Source organism: Chaetodon auriga, chromosome 19 (assembly GCF_051107435.1).
Source record: "Chaetodon auriga isolate fChaAug3 chromosome 19, fChaAug3.hap1, whole genome shotgun sequence".
In the NCBI taxonomy this organism is placed as follows: Eukaryota; Metazoa; Chordata; class Actinopteri; order Chaetodontiformes; family Chaetodontidae; genus Chaetodon; species Chaetodon auriga.
In genome coordinates, this window is record NC_135092.1 from 2,538,274 (window position 1) to 2,555,407 (window position 17,134).

Genomic DNA, 17,134 nt, shown 5'->3' on the forward strand with positions numbered 1-17,134 from the left:
CGATGTAGCAAAAAGCTGTCATTAAGCCACTGGAAAAAAGGTGTATCAGAGCGTGGTGGTGCCGTTGTTATGTTGTGTCTGAAAGGGCCTAAAGTCTACAGCTATGCTAGCAGCTCTGTAAGGTTGTGCTTAGGTACAGCAGTACTAAAAGACTGATGTAAATTAGGTTTAAAGTTTTCCACGTTCACCGTCTTAGTTTAACATGTTAGCATGCTAATGTTTGCTAATTAGCACTTAACACAAAGTATCACAGTCTGCATACCAGGCACTTTAAAGCCATTTTCCAATGATCCACCAGATGCCATTGGACTTTCTCCCCTTTCCCCATCACCTGACTGTTACACCCAACTACACACCTGTTCTCACTTCCCTCACCTGCTCTGCTGTTACCAAGCCTACTCTGCCACTCTCTCACTTGTTTCCACTTTCCCTCATCAGCCCTGCAGATATTTAACTGGACATTGCCACTCACTCCTTACCAGTTTGTCAATCTACTCTGTGGTTTCATCTAATGTCTTTCAAGCCTTTACCTTCAAACCCATTACCTATTTCAACAATATCCAAAATGGTGCCACAAGCATGGCAGCTAGTTACAGCAGCTCTGACCGCTTTTCTTTGTTGTAGTATATTTTTGTGCTTTATGCATGTTTTTGTGACATCCTAGGCAGGACACTTCAGTCCTCCATTTCCATACTTTCCTATAATAAACATTTAATTGCTCTAATTCATTTTTAAAGACTTAGCAATATGTGAGTGATAGACATTGTTGAGCCAGGTATAAAATGTCAAAAGGAAATCTGAAATTGGACCCACATGACTATGATTTGACCTCATTGTGTACATGCATTCCAACTATTGAGGCGGTGGAAACTGTAAGGAAACAACCTCTACAAGACATCATCCTAACAACAGAACCACACTCAGACAGACTCTACTGACTCTCACCACCCACTGGAGCATTTGTTAGAACTTGTCAGCATCCAGCGACACCAAACTGATAGTGTACCAACAAATGCCTTGGCCTAGGACAAGGAACAAAAACATCCGATGAATATTCTTAAAGCATGGATACCTTAATTGGACCTTTGTGAAAACAACCACAAGGTCATGGAAGAAACCCAACACTGCAGGTGGTGAAGAACAGAATAAATGAATCATTATTCCATACATATCTGGAGTATCAGAGAAACGCAGGAGGATTTTCAACAAACAACGCATCCCTGTATTTTTGCACACCTAAGTGGTTTCAAGAACCATGATAACAACCCCACAGAGGTCACATACCCAGGACCTCCCCAGAGTCAGTCAGAACTGAAGAACACCCTTGGATGAGAGGCAAAATGTTGTCAAGTTTCTACAACCAGCTGCCCTTGATTCAACCCTCCATGGAAACTGTGGTTTTCAAATATGCAACTTAAAAAAGTATGATGTGGAAACATGAAGCATCCGGTGCGCGTACAGTGAGAACTGACAAAGTTACATATTCATAGATTCCTCTGTGAGGGAGAACATTGTGGAAAACAGACAGTATATTAGACAGAGAGAAATTACTCTTCAAAGCAGATTATTTTTAATTATCTTAAAACATGTCTGGAGGGGACTGAGTCAATGCAAATTTCAATTTGTACCATGCAGGACCAAATCCCTGCAAATCTAAGACTCAGCTACACTTTATTGCTGGTGTTATTCAGTGTGTTAAATGAAGATGGTGAACATGGAAACCACTGTACCTGCTAAACATCAGCCTGTTAGCATGCTGATGTAAGCATTTAGCTCAAAACACCACTGTGCCTACATTTAAGAACAGCCTCAAAGGGCTGCTATCATGGCTATGGACCCATAAGCACCATTAGGACAGGATTTATGTCTCTAGGGGAGGTGCAGGTTAGTGTTTTTAATCGCATCCCAGCTCTCTAACTACACTGTTCATGGCATCTCAGGTAATTAAACAGCGGACCACAGGCCACAAAAAGTTAAAAAACCCAGTTCTGAAAACAAAGGAAAACAACTTAAAGACACTGACTTTTTGGTTCTCATGATGAGAGTAGCGAATGAGAGACTCTGGTGGCGTTCATCCTGGTGTAAGGGCTGATGGGCCAGAAGAAGACTGTAGTCCAACACATTGAGCCTCCGGAGGAAGTGTGTGTCAATCTCCACCTGCCGCAGGAGCCAGGGACGCTGCTGGTCTGCACAGACCACACAACATTAAAATTCAAACAGAATATGTTCAATATATGAATACAGCCACTGGTATCTACACACATCACTGGCATTGAATTTTTATTTGATCGAGATTTATTTTAATTAGATGTTTTTACATGGTTCACTGATAAAGGAATGCATTTTGACACAGTGTTAGAAACAATACTGATTGGCCTGAGGGTTGTGCAATAACACTACCCTTATCACTTTTACCCAGCTTCATATGACTCAGAGCACACATTATATTCTGTTCTCTTACCCAGAGTGATGAACTGGCCTTCAAAATTGAGGTCTTTGAGAACCACAATAATCTGGCTTCCCTCTGGTGCCGGCTCTGTCCAGCGACTCACCTCACAGCCTTTAATGTCATACCTGGCAATACAAAATACACAATTTCTCTTAGTTGGAAGGGGTACTAAACAAACTAACACTAGTCAAGGTCAGGCAGCGTGTTATTAGCAGTAGTGAGGAAGAGCAAGGACCACATTAGCATCTGAACAGACTGAAGTGATATTTACAGGACTCTGACTGGACGTCACATCTGGAACACTGCTCAAAAACTGCTTCCTCTGTTTTGTCTCGCATGACTTCTACACAGGATTAACCGATTTTTGTTGCTGCTGGTGGACTTGTACCTCTGCCTTTACTCCCATACTACCTGACCCTGAGTATGAGTATAGCCCAATTCATTCCTGAAGCCTTAATTGTGGGTTTCTTTCCTAGCGAGTGACTGCTCCTTCACCTGGCTGGCTTAGCTAGTGCCATGTTTGTTTTTAGCCTCACTGCTATTGCTATAGCTAGCTCATACAGGCTGTTTGTGGACAATGCCTGCTGGCATACTCCCAGTTGCAAGGCGACATCAATCAACATCAATCAATCTGAACCTCTTCAGCTGAGCTTGCCTTCTGCCATCACCTCAGTGCAGCATCTTCCTGCAGTACTTGCTGTCATAAATGACTTAAAAAAACAAAAGGTCTGAGATCCTCACAACAGATTTCGTGCACCTTGCACCGTACACAGGAAAACAGATAATTTTTTTTCTGGTCTGCTCAAGGGGTACAGCAAGAATAGAGATACCACCTTTGTTGACAATTTGCTGCCTTTTTAAACAGGACTTGGCTGTTTAGACCAGATGGCTTCCATCCCTCTCAGTTTCATGCCTTTTATCAACCAACACTGACTTGACTTTATACTCCTGAAATGTTTTTATCTCCTAACCTGCGTTGAGCCCATCTGATTGTATCTCCCTTGCCTCAGTCAGTATTCCTGCTAGGATAATACCTCGATCTATTAACCACTCCCCTACACATTCTGTGTTTTCAGATGGTAGGTCAGGTAATCTGATTACAGTCTGCTATAATAATTCCAGTCTAGCTAACACCCTTATTCCAGTTGTCTTTCTTTTTTAAACTCTCAGCCTGTGTCTAATAAATCTTTCACTGTGCTAGGGTTAGGGTTTTTTAGATAAAGTGTTTCTTACTTAATTATATCAGACCACACAAACACAATAATACTACTCATGTTTCGAATTTATGGGGACTTACCGCGCATTGATTCGATCATCTGGATAAAACACACTTTGCATAACAATGAAGTATTTCTGCAAAAGACAAGTGAAAAAAGGAAATGTGCTGTATTGTAATGATCTGAAACATTCTATATTCATAATGCCACATTGAACAATAATTCAATTTGATTTGTACCTTCCGTCTGTGTGGGATTTTGATCCTGTGAACACCTTGAAAAAACAGTGAAAAATAATTCAGTCCAGTGCAAATCATCTACCATACACACAAACAACATTTACACATCTAGCAGACACAGAATGACATTAGAATTAATTTTAGTCATTTTTATGGCCACTTGATGAATGGGAGTCCATTCTTTGCTTTCCTTTTAGCTCTGTTTTTGGTCTCCACTAACTCCTGACAAATATCCAGCACCTTAGCTGCATAATGATCCACTATGTTCCACAGCTGGGTGCTAACTTTGTCATTTTGTGCTGAGCAGGTACAGTGGGGTTATCAGAGCTTTTTCACTGAAAACAGGTGGCTGCTGGAAATTATGTTGAAATAACAGTGAGAGTTAACACTACAATGAAACTACCTCAATGAACTTAAAGAGGCTAAAAAGCTCCATAGAGATGAAGAGTAGCAAAGTTGGATGATAATTCTCTTTGAATTTGTCATTACAAGCAACTCCTTTCACATTACGCATTATCTTTAGATTCAGTGTCAAATGATGATGAAATATTGATCAGTGCAGGTTTAATTACACTACATTATCAACATGATAATTTTGATCTATGAGTGTTCAAAATGGGGTGGGTGAGTGCCAATCTCAAGATCTTTAGATTCTGTTATTAAACCCACCAAAACCCTTGAAACACATTTCCTTCTTTTCAGACAGCCACTTTTTTTTTCTTAATGGCCATGTGGACTGCAACTGAAACAAGCACTGTTTTCAAAAGTACCAACTGATTCATTCAACAGCACTCAAACAAACACAAGAAAAGTCAGTTGCCAAGCAAAATCTACAACAGGGGTGGCAATATTTTTTAGAGAGCCACATCAGAGGCCAAAATCACTTGTAGACACTGTGTGCCTTATGTGCGCTGCCACAGATTCTACACAGGACAAGGCTGAAAAGAATTGCATTAATAACTTATGTTGACAGAAAACCAAACCCAGATGATACACAATAATCAAATGTATGTGGTGAAAAGTAACCATGTACATTTTTTAAGTACGCCACCTAAGTACAGTTTTGAGGTACTTGCTTGAGTATTTACAGTTTATTGTAATTTAGATTTCTTTATGCTAATTTATAATCTACACTTCTTCTACTTTAAAAAACATGTAAGTTTATATAATACAATACATTATTAAAGATTAAACCAGTGGTTCCAAATCCTTTTGGCTTATGGCCCCTTGCACAAAAATCAATATATCCTCCTGAATAGCAGTAGTTCAAATTTGTCCTCTGTGGAGGACATTTGTAAACCTAAATATCTCCCACCCACTGCATTCTACTGAATTAACTCCTTTTCCTATCTACAGAGAACATTTAGGGCTCAAGGGGTGGGGCTTTGGTACGTTTCTCTTTCTCATTAACGAAAATGGCGTCCATCAGTGCAAGCGCATTAAGTGCATAACACTTTTTATTGAGCAAATTTTGGCTTGAATATTGGCATATCTTCGATAAGTCTCTTAACAACACATTAAAACATTGTCTGAATTATTTTAACTCTATTTCAGCATAGTATTTAAGTGTTTAAAAAGTGTCGTTAAAAAAAAAATGGTTTCTTTTTTTCATGTTGTCAGTATTCTAATTACCTTACAAAGATTGAGGAATTTTAAAAAAATTGTGATTGGACAATATTTTTTTTCCTGGTAGTCAGGACGATATACAGAAATATTTCTGTCACAATGGGTACATCCAAAGTCTCTTCAGAGAGAGACACAAGGAAAGCATGCAGAGGGAAAAGAGAGAAGGAAATATGTTTTTGGTGAAATGAGACATCACATGAAGAGACGTCTGATTCTGATGATGGCGGCAGCTGATCACAGTCGCTTTCTGCTGTTTCCTCTACGCGGACCTGCCTGCTGTTAAACCACCAACCACTGACAGAATGGGCTTGTCATCATTTTAGTTTGAAGAAACACTGCCAGACCTACTTGACAGACTGAAACACGTTTATCACTCCCTTAGTGATCACAGGTAAAAGGCTCTTGTCTGGGCAGAGACAGGTTAATAATAGTGTGTTGCTGTAAGCTTCATTTTTGCATAAGCTTTCCTGTATTGTTGTGAAATTAATGGACTGATAAGTCTTGTTGTTGCTCTGTGAGATAACTCAATGCCAGTGCTTGCTGCCTGTTTCTGTGTGCTTTGCATGATACCTTGATTGGGTGCCCCACATTGTTGGGCTTTGTTTTGTTTTGTGTTAGTTTTCTGCCACTGTGGTAAAGCCAATAAGCTGCACTTTATCAGTTAACAAAACAGTGCTACTGCTGACCAAGCCTGCACTGAGTTTGCACAGTTAGGTACTATGAGCTCTTTAAGATATGACGGGGCAGAGTACCAGAAGGTGGTAGACAGTTTTGTGGACTCATGTGAGCTGAACTACCTGCAGCTAAACATCAACAAAACAAAGGAGCTTGTGGTGGACTTCAGGAGATCCAGGACTTCTACTACTCCAATTTCCATTAATGGAGAGACGGTGGAGATTGTACAGGAGTAGAAATACCTGGGTGTTCACCTAGACAGCAAAATGGACTGGACCAGGAACTCTGTGGCCATCTACAAAAAGGACTAGAGCAGGGTCTTTTTCTGCGGAGACTCCAGGCCTTCAATCTCTGCGGCACCGTGCTACGGATGGTTTACAAGTCTGTTGTTTCTGTTTCTCCTTTACTACCCCACACACAAACATTCACGTTTCTACACGCACAGACACCTTATATAATATATGTAATATAACTTGGATGTGCTCACCACCATCTTGTGGTCACATTCTTTATTCTCTCATATCTTGTTGTCAAGCTTTGTGGTTTTTGAACCTCACATGACATAATCACTGACACAGTCATGTCTTGTCTTCTCTCTCCCTTTTCCCTCTCCCCCTCACATGCTCACACACACACAGACACATTCACGCACTTGTGGAACACTCTTGCTGCCTTTATGCCTGTTAGTGTGGTTGCTTGTGTTATGGCCGCTTGAGTTGTACTGAGACAACAGAGGCTTATTTATTGAAGGATTGAGCAATATTGCTGAAGTTGAATAAACTGTACAATGCAATTGTGCATTTACAGAGCAGTCGTCTGTGATTATTTGTGCACGTTTTTAGTGAACATGTGAAGTTAGGCTGTTATTCACGTTGGCGGTAATGACACCAAATTATGCCAATCAGAGGTTACTAAAAGTAATATTAAGTCAGTGTGTGCATATGCAAAGACAATGTCCGAATCTGTGATTTTATCTGTGCCGCTGCCATATCTGACAAGTGATGATGTTTAGTTGCATGTCGTCATTCAACCACTGGCCTATTAATCGACTCTAAACCTCTGTAACCTCCGTAACTGTCAATCTGGATTGCTTGTATATACTCTTTGGAGCAAGTCATATACAGAGGACACTGCCAAGCATTTTCCTGCCTGCTGTAAGTGCCTCCTCTCACAGTGGTGCACATCATTGAGTTGCCAAAACGGTGGCGGCCTTGCACAACCCAGATTCTCTTCACACAACTTTATCAGCATGACAGTATTTTTGATAAAACTTTTTGAAAATAAACCTTGAGCTTGCTTGACAACAATGTGATTACATTTCTTAAAGTAAAGAACCTTGCGATCATTTAATTTCACACAGTTCTCGAGGGTGCATGCAGTGCACTAGTTTTGTTAAAATGCTGTTGTACACATCAACGTTAACAGCAGCTCTGTTTTGCATATGGGACCAATTCTGTTGTCCAGTCACCCAAGTCTGCATTGTTGAAAAGCGTCTCGAGTGCAACCAGTCATGGCCTGTGCAGTTTGGTCAGCACCAATTTCAATCAATCCAAGGAAGTCCAAGGACACAGACACAAAGGTGCGTTTTGAAACAAGCGACATTACACTGATTTTTTTGCACATGTGTACCATTTATGTGCACCTGCGGTGATAATCATATGTACAAGTGTGCCCTGGAAATACTTGTTTTTGTAAATTGTGTAATTGTGACAAAAATGTTTGAGAACCTCTGAGCTAGACTAGCTGATTAAACAGCCATTTCTTCACCAACCTGAGCTTGTAGATGAGACAGTGGCACTCTTACATCATGACTCATCTGCTTCTCCAGCAGCAGGAGGCAACTGTTAGTCCACCTCTTCTAGTCTCACCTGTGCCTCATTGCCTTAATCCTTTTTCTTTTTGAAAAAGCTTCTCATATCCGTATCCTCTAAGTCTTGCCTTAGTGAATTAACTACCTAGCCACCACCAGATGCCAACAAGCCCTATAACCGGTGCACCCTCTATCTCTTGCATTCACAAAATACAAACATGAAAGACTGGAGAGGTCCAAAAAAGTTGTTTTTCCTTCTTTCACTCTCATTAATCATCTTACTATTTCTTCCATTAGTTTTCTATTGAGAATGTGAGATGTTAAAGTGTCCTGAAACACACCATCACAGAGCTTTCAGTGCAGTCTCTGCTTGTAACTGCATTATGCTTATGTAACTATGTCTCTGCAAATTAATTTTACTAGAACCACCTGGATGTTGGACAGTTAATCTACGCATCTGTGGTGTGGTAATATGTTTTTTGTAGTTTGTACTCAACAGCATAAGCCATGGTAAACCAGTGCAGGAGACAAGACCAGTCACAGACCAGTCACAATTCTGTCATTCTTTTCAAAACTCAATTCATCAGCTGGTGAAAGTGGAAGAATGCATCAATCAGAAATCAAATGATGAATGTCATCTAACTTCCACCTTTATAAGCTGAGAAAATTGAAATGTTATTTCTTGGTTTGAAGCACATTAGAAATAATTTCTGTTATCTCACTCTGAACATGGCAGTTTCCACAATTTCACAAAGCCCTTGTATAAGAAATCTTGTTGTCTTACTTGACCTAATCTCTGCTTTGAAGAACATATAAACATTACAAAGATCGCATATATCCTGTAATGAATCCCATTCTTTCCATGGCTGATGCTGAAACACTTGTTTCATGCATTTGTCTCATTAAACTTGATTACAGTAATGGCAGCTGGTTTACCTAAATCAAATTTTAGCAAACTACAACTTGTACAAAATACTGCTGCTAGAATATCAACCAAAACTAGAAAATGTGATCATATTACCCCTGTTCTTATTTCATTATATTGGCTCCCTGCACATTCTGCTTTTTACGTCTTACAATATTAGACAGACTTCCAAAATCCTACTTATCTCCTCTAGCCACTCCTCATGTACCTGTTAGGACTCCACAATCTCAAAATGCCGGTCTCCTACAATTCCTAAGATAAATAAAACATGAATAGGTAGCAGGGCCTGCTCTGCCTCTTCTTTGGAATTGTCTTCCTACCCATATTCAAAAGGCAAACTCTGTCAATTCAAGAGTAAAGTCAATGAATCTTTTCACATCACATCATCCTCACTTAATCTGCCCTAAATACCTAAATACTAAAAAACAGCTATCCAACTTATACCCAATATATGAGCACATGGCTATTTAAATGTACTGTGTGTTACAGTTTGTGTGTGTGTGTGTGTGTGTGCGTGTGCGTGTTTTGCTAACGCCACCTGCTACCCTTTACTATTTACCCTCACACTACTGTGTGTCTCACACACCCTGTCTTAAAATAATTAAATTCATATGATTAAATATATATGTGTACAATTTGTATTCCATGTTCCATAAAAGAAAATGTTATACATCTATATTTTATTAGTTAGTCCGAGTGTGCATTCGGTGTTTTTAGTTATCTTTCCCAAATACAGTTTTTCATGGTGTGTGTGTGTGTGATGTGTATACCTAGGAACTTGACCAGCAGTGAATGGGGGTATTTCCTCAGATGTTCTATGTAGATCTTCAGGTTGGCCAAAAGGAATTTGATTTCCCTTTTGTTCTGGGTCTTCAAAAAGAAGCGTTTATCATTTCTAGAAGTTCAAAAGCACAGAGAAAGTAGATCTCTATCTTATCAATAATGCAACAACCCAAACTCTGACCCTTTAATAATGAAAAGCTGTTATGTTTATTATTATTTATATTACATTAAATTAAAGATTTGCTAATTCCTAACACAAAATACTAAAGGTAATCATTAAATGTGTCACTCAGCTTTAGAGCTGCAACAACTTGCTTTCTTAAACAGTAAGATAATAGAAGTAGCATTTGCACACCGACTGTAAGTACAACTCTGTCAGTGTCAACATGTACATTGACTTTCATCATTCCTGGGCAAACTGTAAGGCTGAGGTTACAGTTGGGTTTAGTTATGGTTACAGATCCACTTAGGGCTTAAGGTTAGGCAAATAGGATTTCAGTCTAAAGTAAAGGTTTGTTTCTTATGTAAACAATGGAACAATCATCTGTGAGTGACTCACGTCAGGAAGAAGTCCGCCTTGCTCTTGGAGTTGCTGATGAACTGGAGGTAGCAGTTTTCAGAACACAGCGACTGCTGATACTCCTGCTCTGTCATTCCTAAGGAGCTGCGCAGGCTGGCAAACACCGGGCCTGCAAACGTCTCCATTGTAAAATCCTATACGCACACACACAAACACACACACACACCCCTAAATGTGCAGGTGGAAGCATTCAACATGATGATTAAATTGAGTCCTGTTACAGAGACACAGAAACATCCACCTACCTTATGAATCTGAGTGGTCTCTAATCTGAAATCATCATCTGACAGTTCATTCTAGTGTGGGAGGAAGAGGAAAGACATCAGTGAGAATAAGACATTACAATTTTGCAGCCTTTTAATAACAATGATAATAATACTAATACATTAGTCTTATATAGCACTTTTCTAGGTATTTTTTGTCTAAATAAACAGCATAGACCTATTCATAACAAATGCACACAAAGTACTGTTAGTTTTCATGACAAGATGTGAGGGAGTTTTTTTCCTTGAGATGGAGCTGCATCATCCATCCATCCATTTTCTATACCAACTATCCCTTTCGGGGTTGCGGGGGGGCTGGAGCCTACCCAGCTGTCAACGGGCGAGAGGCAGGGTACACCCTGAACCGGTCGCCCGCCGATTGCAGGGCCACATATACAGACAGACAACCATTCACGCTCACACTCACACCTAAGGACAATTTAAAGTCATCAATTAACCTAACAAGGTCTGTGGGAGGAAGCCGGAGTGCCCGGAGAGGACCCATGCATGCTGGACTGATGCATGCATGCTGGACCCATGCACGGGAAGAACATGCACACTTCACACAGAAAGGCCCTGCCTGACCCGGAGATCGAACCGGCGACCTTCTTGCTGTGAGGCACGTGCACTACCTGCTGCGCCACCGTGCCAGCATCATCCATATCAAAACAAAATACAATCAACTGTCCAATCACAGCTTGGTGACAGAACCATGGGGGAGCATAGTATCAGCACAAGCTGGTAGCAGCCATGATGATATTTTAGAGGATAAGTGAAAACTTTGACCTGCTGTTGGTGCTAGAGGAAAAGTCGGGGGATAACCAAGTCATCAGGAGTCATCTTCCAGGGACCATGAATGCTTGTACAGAATCATATATTCTACTATTCATCCAGCTGCTGAGATATTTCAGTTTGGATCTGAATTATACCTTCACAGCAACATGCTAACTATCAGTCGAGGGAGCAACATTACAACTAATACAGTACCAAAAAGGTGTAACAAGTGAGGGATTTTTGTGCACAAATTTTGTGAACGGAGGCTCTAACTCACTTATTTCATCTGAGGCACCTGAATCCAGTTTAATACTGGTTTGTTCTCCAACTGGTAGGAAGCTTACATCCAAAATCAAGTTCCAGTGCACAATTTTGGATTTCCCGCTCTCATCTATTACTGTATAGTTGTGAGTCTAAAGATGATCCAGGACAGTATAAATTGTGGGTTCCCACTTATCTGCCAAGTTCTTCTTTCCTCTCTACGTTTTTACTGGCAAGCAAAACTCTGTTACTGACATTCAGCCCCACACTCTCTTCCCGTAACCACCAGCTTGATGCTGCAGCTCTTTCCTTGCATGCTGCTGAGCAATGTTAGCAGCTTAATGGAGGTTTGTCACTTGTTTTCCAGCATAGCTCTTGCAGTCAACCACAACTGGGTCCTTCAGGATGTGTTTGAAAGTACATCCAGTAGGAGTCTGGGGACTCAACTAGGATCAATGGAAAGGATCAGTGGTTTGGAGAAGTCCGGGTGAGTCAGGACTGCACAATTCAAAAGAGACTTGAGGAAGGCGCAGTCACAGTCAGCAGTCCAGTCTATGGGTTTGAGCTTTCTGAAGACACAGATTTTGGTTTTCCCAGCCTTCCTTCTCAGTTTTCTGACTGGTAAGGGTGAACAGAGGCATTGCTTTGGAGGAGCAGTTGGGTATAAAATGCTGATGGTACAGCACCATTCCCAGGAATGGGAATTTATTGTCTGAACTGATGTGTACGACGGTCATCTTCCATTAAATCCCCCTTTGACAATTTGAATGAATGAGGCTGCTCTCCACAGCATTTTCTGTTACCTTATCTGAGTCACTTAAAGATGACTTAGCTACTCATGATGAACTAGCTGACTTAGATGCATTAATTTCCAAAGCCATTCAGTAGGATAACCAAAACTGGTAGAGACGCCGGGTCATTCTTGCCCAACGTGCACCAAGCATGCCCCTGCTCCTCTACAGTTCCGACTCATGGCATTCTACCGACTGAACACACACCACCTCGGCCTGACGCTCCATCTGAGGAACCCATGCAGCTGGGAATGACATGCCTGATGCTAATGGAATGGCAATGCAGGATTCAGGCTGGTGAGTGCTTATGCTGTGGGGGAAAAGGACATGTGTTGGCAACCTGTCAATTATGTCAAAAGACCGGGCTCACCAGAAGCAGTGGGAGTTTTGACAGCTGCTGTCCATCAAGCTAGCATTGCAGGAATTGTGTCACTGGCTGGAAGGCTCTGAGATGCCATTCGTTATCTGGACCAACTACAAGAACCTGTTCTATATTCAGATGACTAAATGCCTCAACTCTTGCCAGGCCCTGTGGGCACTGTTTTTTTGGGAGGTTCAACTTCTGTCTTTTTATATTCCAGCGTGGATCTAGAAAAATAAAGCCTGGTTCTCTCTCCCATCAGTATGTGTCAACAGATTATCCTGACAGCCTTGAGACTACCCTGCCTCCCATCCAGTCAGATCTGTTACCTGAGAGATGGAATTCAAGATCTGGGAGGCTCAATGCTCTCAACCAGACCCAGGTAACGGTCCTCCCAAATGCACATTTGTGCCTGAAGCAGTACGTGTTCAGATTCCACATTGGATTCACACTGCCCATTTCACCTGTCATCCTGGTAAATATTGTATGCTGTCATTACTCAAGAGAAGCTACTGGTGGCCTACAATGGACTCTGATGTAAACTGAGAATACATCCAAGCATGCTCTGTGTGTGGAAAAAACAAGGCCTTCCATCATCCTCCCGCTGGTCTACTTCAGCCATTGCTCTTGCTCAGTTGTCCCCTGGTCCCACATCACCCTGGACTTACTTGATGGACTTACCCCCTCTCAAGCTAACACAAATTGTAATTGTTGTTAATTCTTACCATTGCTGACCAGTTCTCACAAGGCTGTTCATTTTGTGGCTCACAAGTTCTCCAATGACATCGTCTCAGATTGGGATCCACAGTCTGGCTCTCAGGTATGAAAGACTTTCTGTAAGGCTCAAGGAACCACAGACATTCTCACGTCAGGATTCCAACCCCAGTCTAAGAGTCAGTCAGAGCGGGCAAATCAGATGCTCAAGAACGTCCTCCACTTTGTTAACTCCACTAATCCCTCTCTCTGGTGTTCGCAACTTCCCTGAATTGAATATGCCCATAATAGCCTGACTGGGCTGTCACATTTGAGGCTGCACTGGGGTACTAACCTCCTTTGTTTCCAGGCCAGGAGGGGAAGACTGTATTCCCTCCGTAAAAAAAAACACCTTTGCCACTGCTGCCAACCCTGGCGGAACACTCGATCTGCTCTGCTTGGCTCCGTGGAACAGAATAAGCAACATGCAGACAGACATGGAATCTCCACCACTTGGCTCTCTTTTGAGTCTAGTTTGTGATTTTCCTCCATGCTCTCTATCAACATGTGTGCTTTGCCTTTCTGTCCTAGAAAACCCAGAGCCAGACATCACCTAGATCTCCTGATGTAAGCCAGCCAACCTTCTCTGGTTCACCTCACTAGTCTACTGCTGTCTGCCATTCCTCCCTGGTAGCCTGGCTCAGCTCATCTGGATTGCACATTTCATACTAACTGTAAATTATTACAATGAACTGTCTGCTTTTGCCGTGAATTCTGCTTGTTGTTCTGCTTTTGGAGTGATAATCCTTGTTACAACATCAGTATCTTTGAGATGTTCCTTCTTGTTACAGCAACTACCAGTGATCACTCTGACAAAGATCTTAAGAGGAGAGATCTGGGTCACAGCATGAACATAGCCCGAACAGTCTGCAGGTCCCGACTACACTGTGTTGTATGGTGCACGATCAGATGTCAGAAACTGGAACATCTTGTGGAACTAAGGTTTATTCCTGTTTGAGCCTGTCTACATGAGTCCAGAGAGACCTAAACGTTGTCATATCAATCATATCCTCACAGCAACATGCCTCTTGAGGTCAAGTTCAATGCAGACTGACCTGTGACTGAACATAATGCAGCAAGCTAAAAATAAGTAGAGGGTGATCAACAAATACAGTGCTCCCATTATCAAAAATAGCAAACTTAGAAACAAGTGTGGGATTTGGTTAAATTAATACATATTGCAAAACACACTACGCAAAAAAAAAAAAATCCAAAAAATCTTTCCTGCAGTTTCTTCTTTCTGTAACATGGACAAAAAACAAGCATACAGCCATGCAATCTTCATTGACATTTTCAGTACAACGGGTTGTACTGAAGAGTTCTGTGACTGACACAATCTTTCCAAAAAGTCAGTTTGTAAACTTTTTGTACTGTTTGTAACAGACTGCAACTGTACTGTTACTGTGGGTGAAAACTGGCAGGCAATACAAGCTCACACTAACAAAGAGGAATAACACGCTGTCCTGGTTTTTGCAGTGTGGGCCAATAGGTCCAGTGAAGGGAAATCTAGATCTTATATCGCATATCGCATATCTCTTTCACACACAGTGGTCACTACAGTGGACAGCTATTCAAAAGCCTCATGCATGGCCTTTCATGGTATATTTGCATATCAGCCACCACAGTAGATGCTAGTAATGGGAGAACGGGAGCCAGAGCCTCTTCCTATCGTCTCTCCTGTGGAACCATATTCCAGTCTCGGGTCTGGAGGCAGACACCATCTCTACATTTAAGAATAAGCTTAAAACTTAACTTTTTGATAAAACTTTCTGGAAGGGCTGGCTCGTCTCACCGTTTCATACGTATAGTGGCTAAACCTGGATTGTGGATTATGGTTGTGTCTCTTGCAGTGGCCCTGCAGCTGCTATTACTATTAGTCATATTTCCATTACTACAAGATTTATAGTCTTGTTATTATAAACATATACAATCTGTTACTAATATATACATATACTACATGCATAAATATATCATATACTTATATGCTATGATATGTATACTATGTAGATCACTTTATTATTATTATTATTATTATTATTATTATTATTATTATTATTATTATTATTATTATTATTATTGTTATTATTATTATTATAGCTGTTGTTACTGTCATTACTCTGCATCTCTCTTTCTTGTTCTCTACCTCTCTCTCCACCCCTCTACCCTCAGTCCTGGATCCCTTCCAATTCATCCTCTATACTACAGATTTCACACACAAAGCACCTACCTGCCACCTGCAAAAGCTCTCAGACGACTCTGCAAATATCACTTTCATCACAGATACGGACGACAGGGAGTAAAGAGTACTGACCCATGAATCTGTGGACTGGTGAAAGTGGAAACACTCCCTGATCAATACAGGGAAAACCAAAGAACTGGTGGTGGATTTCTGCAGGTGCAAAAACTCTCCTCCTACACCAGGAGGTTGAGATGGTGGAATCTTGCAGGTCTGCGTGTTCACCTGAGCAATAAACTGGACTGAGCTGAAAATGCAAATGCATTATATACGAAAAACAACAGCAGACTGTATCTGCTCAAGAGACTCAGGTCTTGTAGAGTGCAGGGGGCAGCCCTGAGGACATTTTTTTACACTGCTGTGGCATCTCCTATGGACTGGCCTGACGGGGCAGGGATAGGCTTAGCATGGTTAAGAAGACCAGCTCTGTGCTTAGATGCCCCATCGACCCAGTGGAGGTGTTGGGAGAAAAGAGGATGATGGTTAAGCTATCATCCCTGATGGACAACATGCATGCAGGATCTTCTAACAGCACTGGACACCTCCTTCAGTGACAGACTATTTCACCCATGGTGTGTGAAGGAGAGATTACAGTTCTGATTATTAAGTCTGCTGCTGTCAGACTTTACAATCAGCACTGCTTTGAGAAGACCACACACACTCAAACTGACAAATTCACTCGTGCAATATCAGTGAATACCAAAGTGTGCAATATCAATATTTCCTATGTTTCTATAGCGATACTTCTTACGAGTATTAAACTATCCCTTTGCTGCTGTAACACCACAAATTTCCCCATTGTGGGATTAATAAAGGATTTTCTTGTTTATTCTTATTTCATTACTTTCATGTTGGGGGGAAATTATGATTAACCGTTCAAAGTCATATTTAACTTTTTACTTTTAATATTTAACACTATGGTTCTCAATCTTATCTTACATATTCAATTTTCCGAAGAATTCCAAAATGTATTAAAGTTAAGTCATATTTTATCATTGTGTATCTGTCTACCCTAAGTTTGCTGATTGACTTTTCATTGAATGATGTTTTACTTTGATTCCATATACCTCTGGTTTTAGTTTATCATGATTTTATTCATATAACCCTATACTTATGTATTACATGTACTGATGTACTATGATACCCATATATTCTCATCATCTTTACATTGAAATCATTATTTTACTCATTTTACTTATTCTATTTTACACATTTTACATACTTTTACATTTAGCGCCTTTTACATTACATGCCTTTATAACATTATATTCTTTTGGCATAGCATTCATTGTTTTACTTATGTCATCATGTATATTTTTTTCATCATGTCCAGCATTTTAACATTGCATTGAACCATGTTAGAACATGTGAAAATATGTGAACACACCAGT

General features: G+C 40.8%; 1 protein-coding gene across 1 annotated transcript in view; it reads right to left on the minus strand.

Annotated features, from left to right (window-relative positions):
* pip5kl1 (phosphatidylinositol-4-phosphate 5-kinase-like 1) overlaps positions 1-17,134 on the minus strand; it is a 29,096-nt gene that overhangs the window by 1,635 nt on the left and 10,327 nt on the right. The window contains exons 3-9 of the mRNA XM_076757273.1: positions 10,550-10,600; positions 10,284-10,438; positions 9,712-9,836; positions 3,906-3,940; positions 3,747-3,802; positions 2,462-2,574; positions 2,024-2,186 (exon numbers count right to left, since the gene is read on the minus strand). Of these exons, the coding sequence (XP_076613388.1) occupies positions 2,024-2,186; positions 2,462-2,574; positions 3,747-3,802; positions 3,906-3,940; positions 9,712-9,836; positions 10,284-10,438; positions 10,550-10,600 (698 nt within the window). The remainder of the gene's footprint in view (positions 1-2,023; positions 2,187-2,461; positions 2,575-3,746; positions 3,803-3,905; positions 3,941-9,711; positions 9,837-10,283; positions 10,439-10,549; positions 10,601-17,134) is intronic.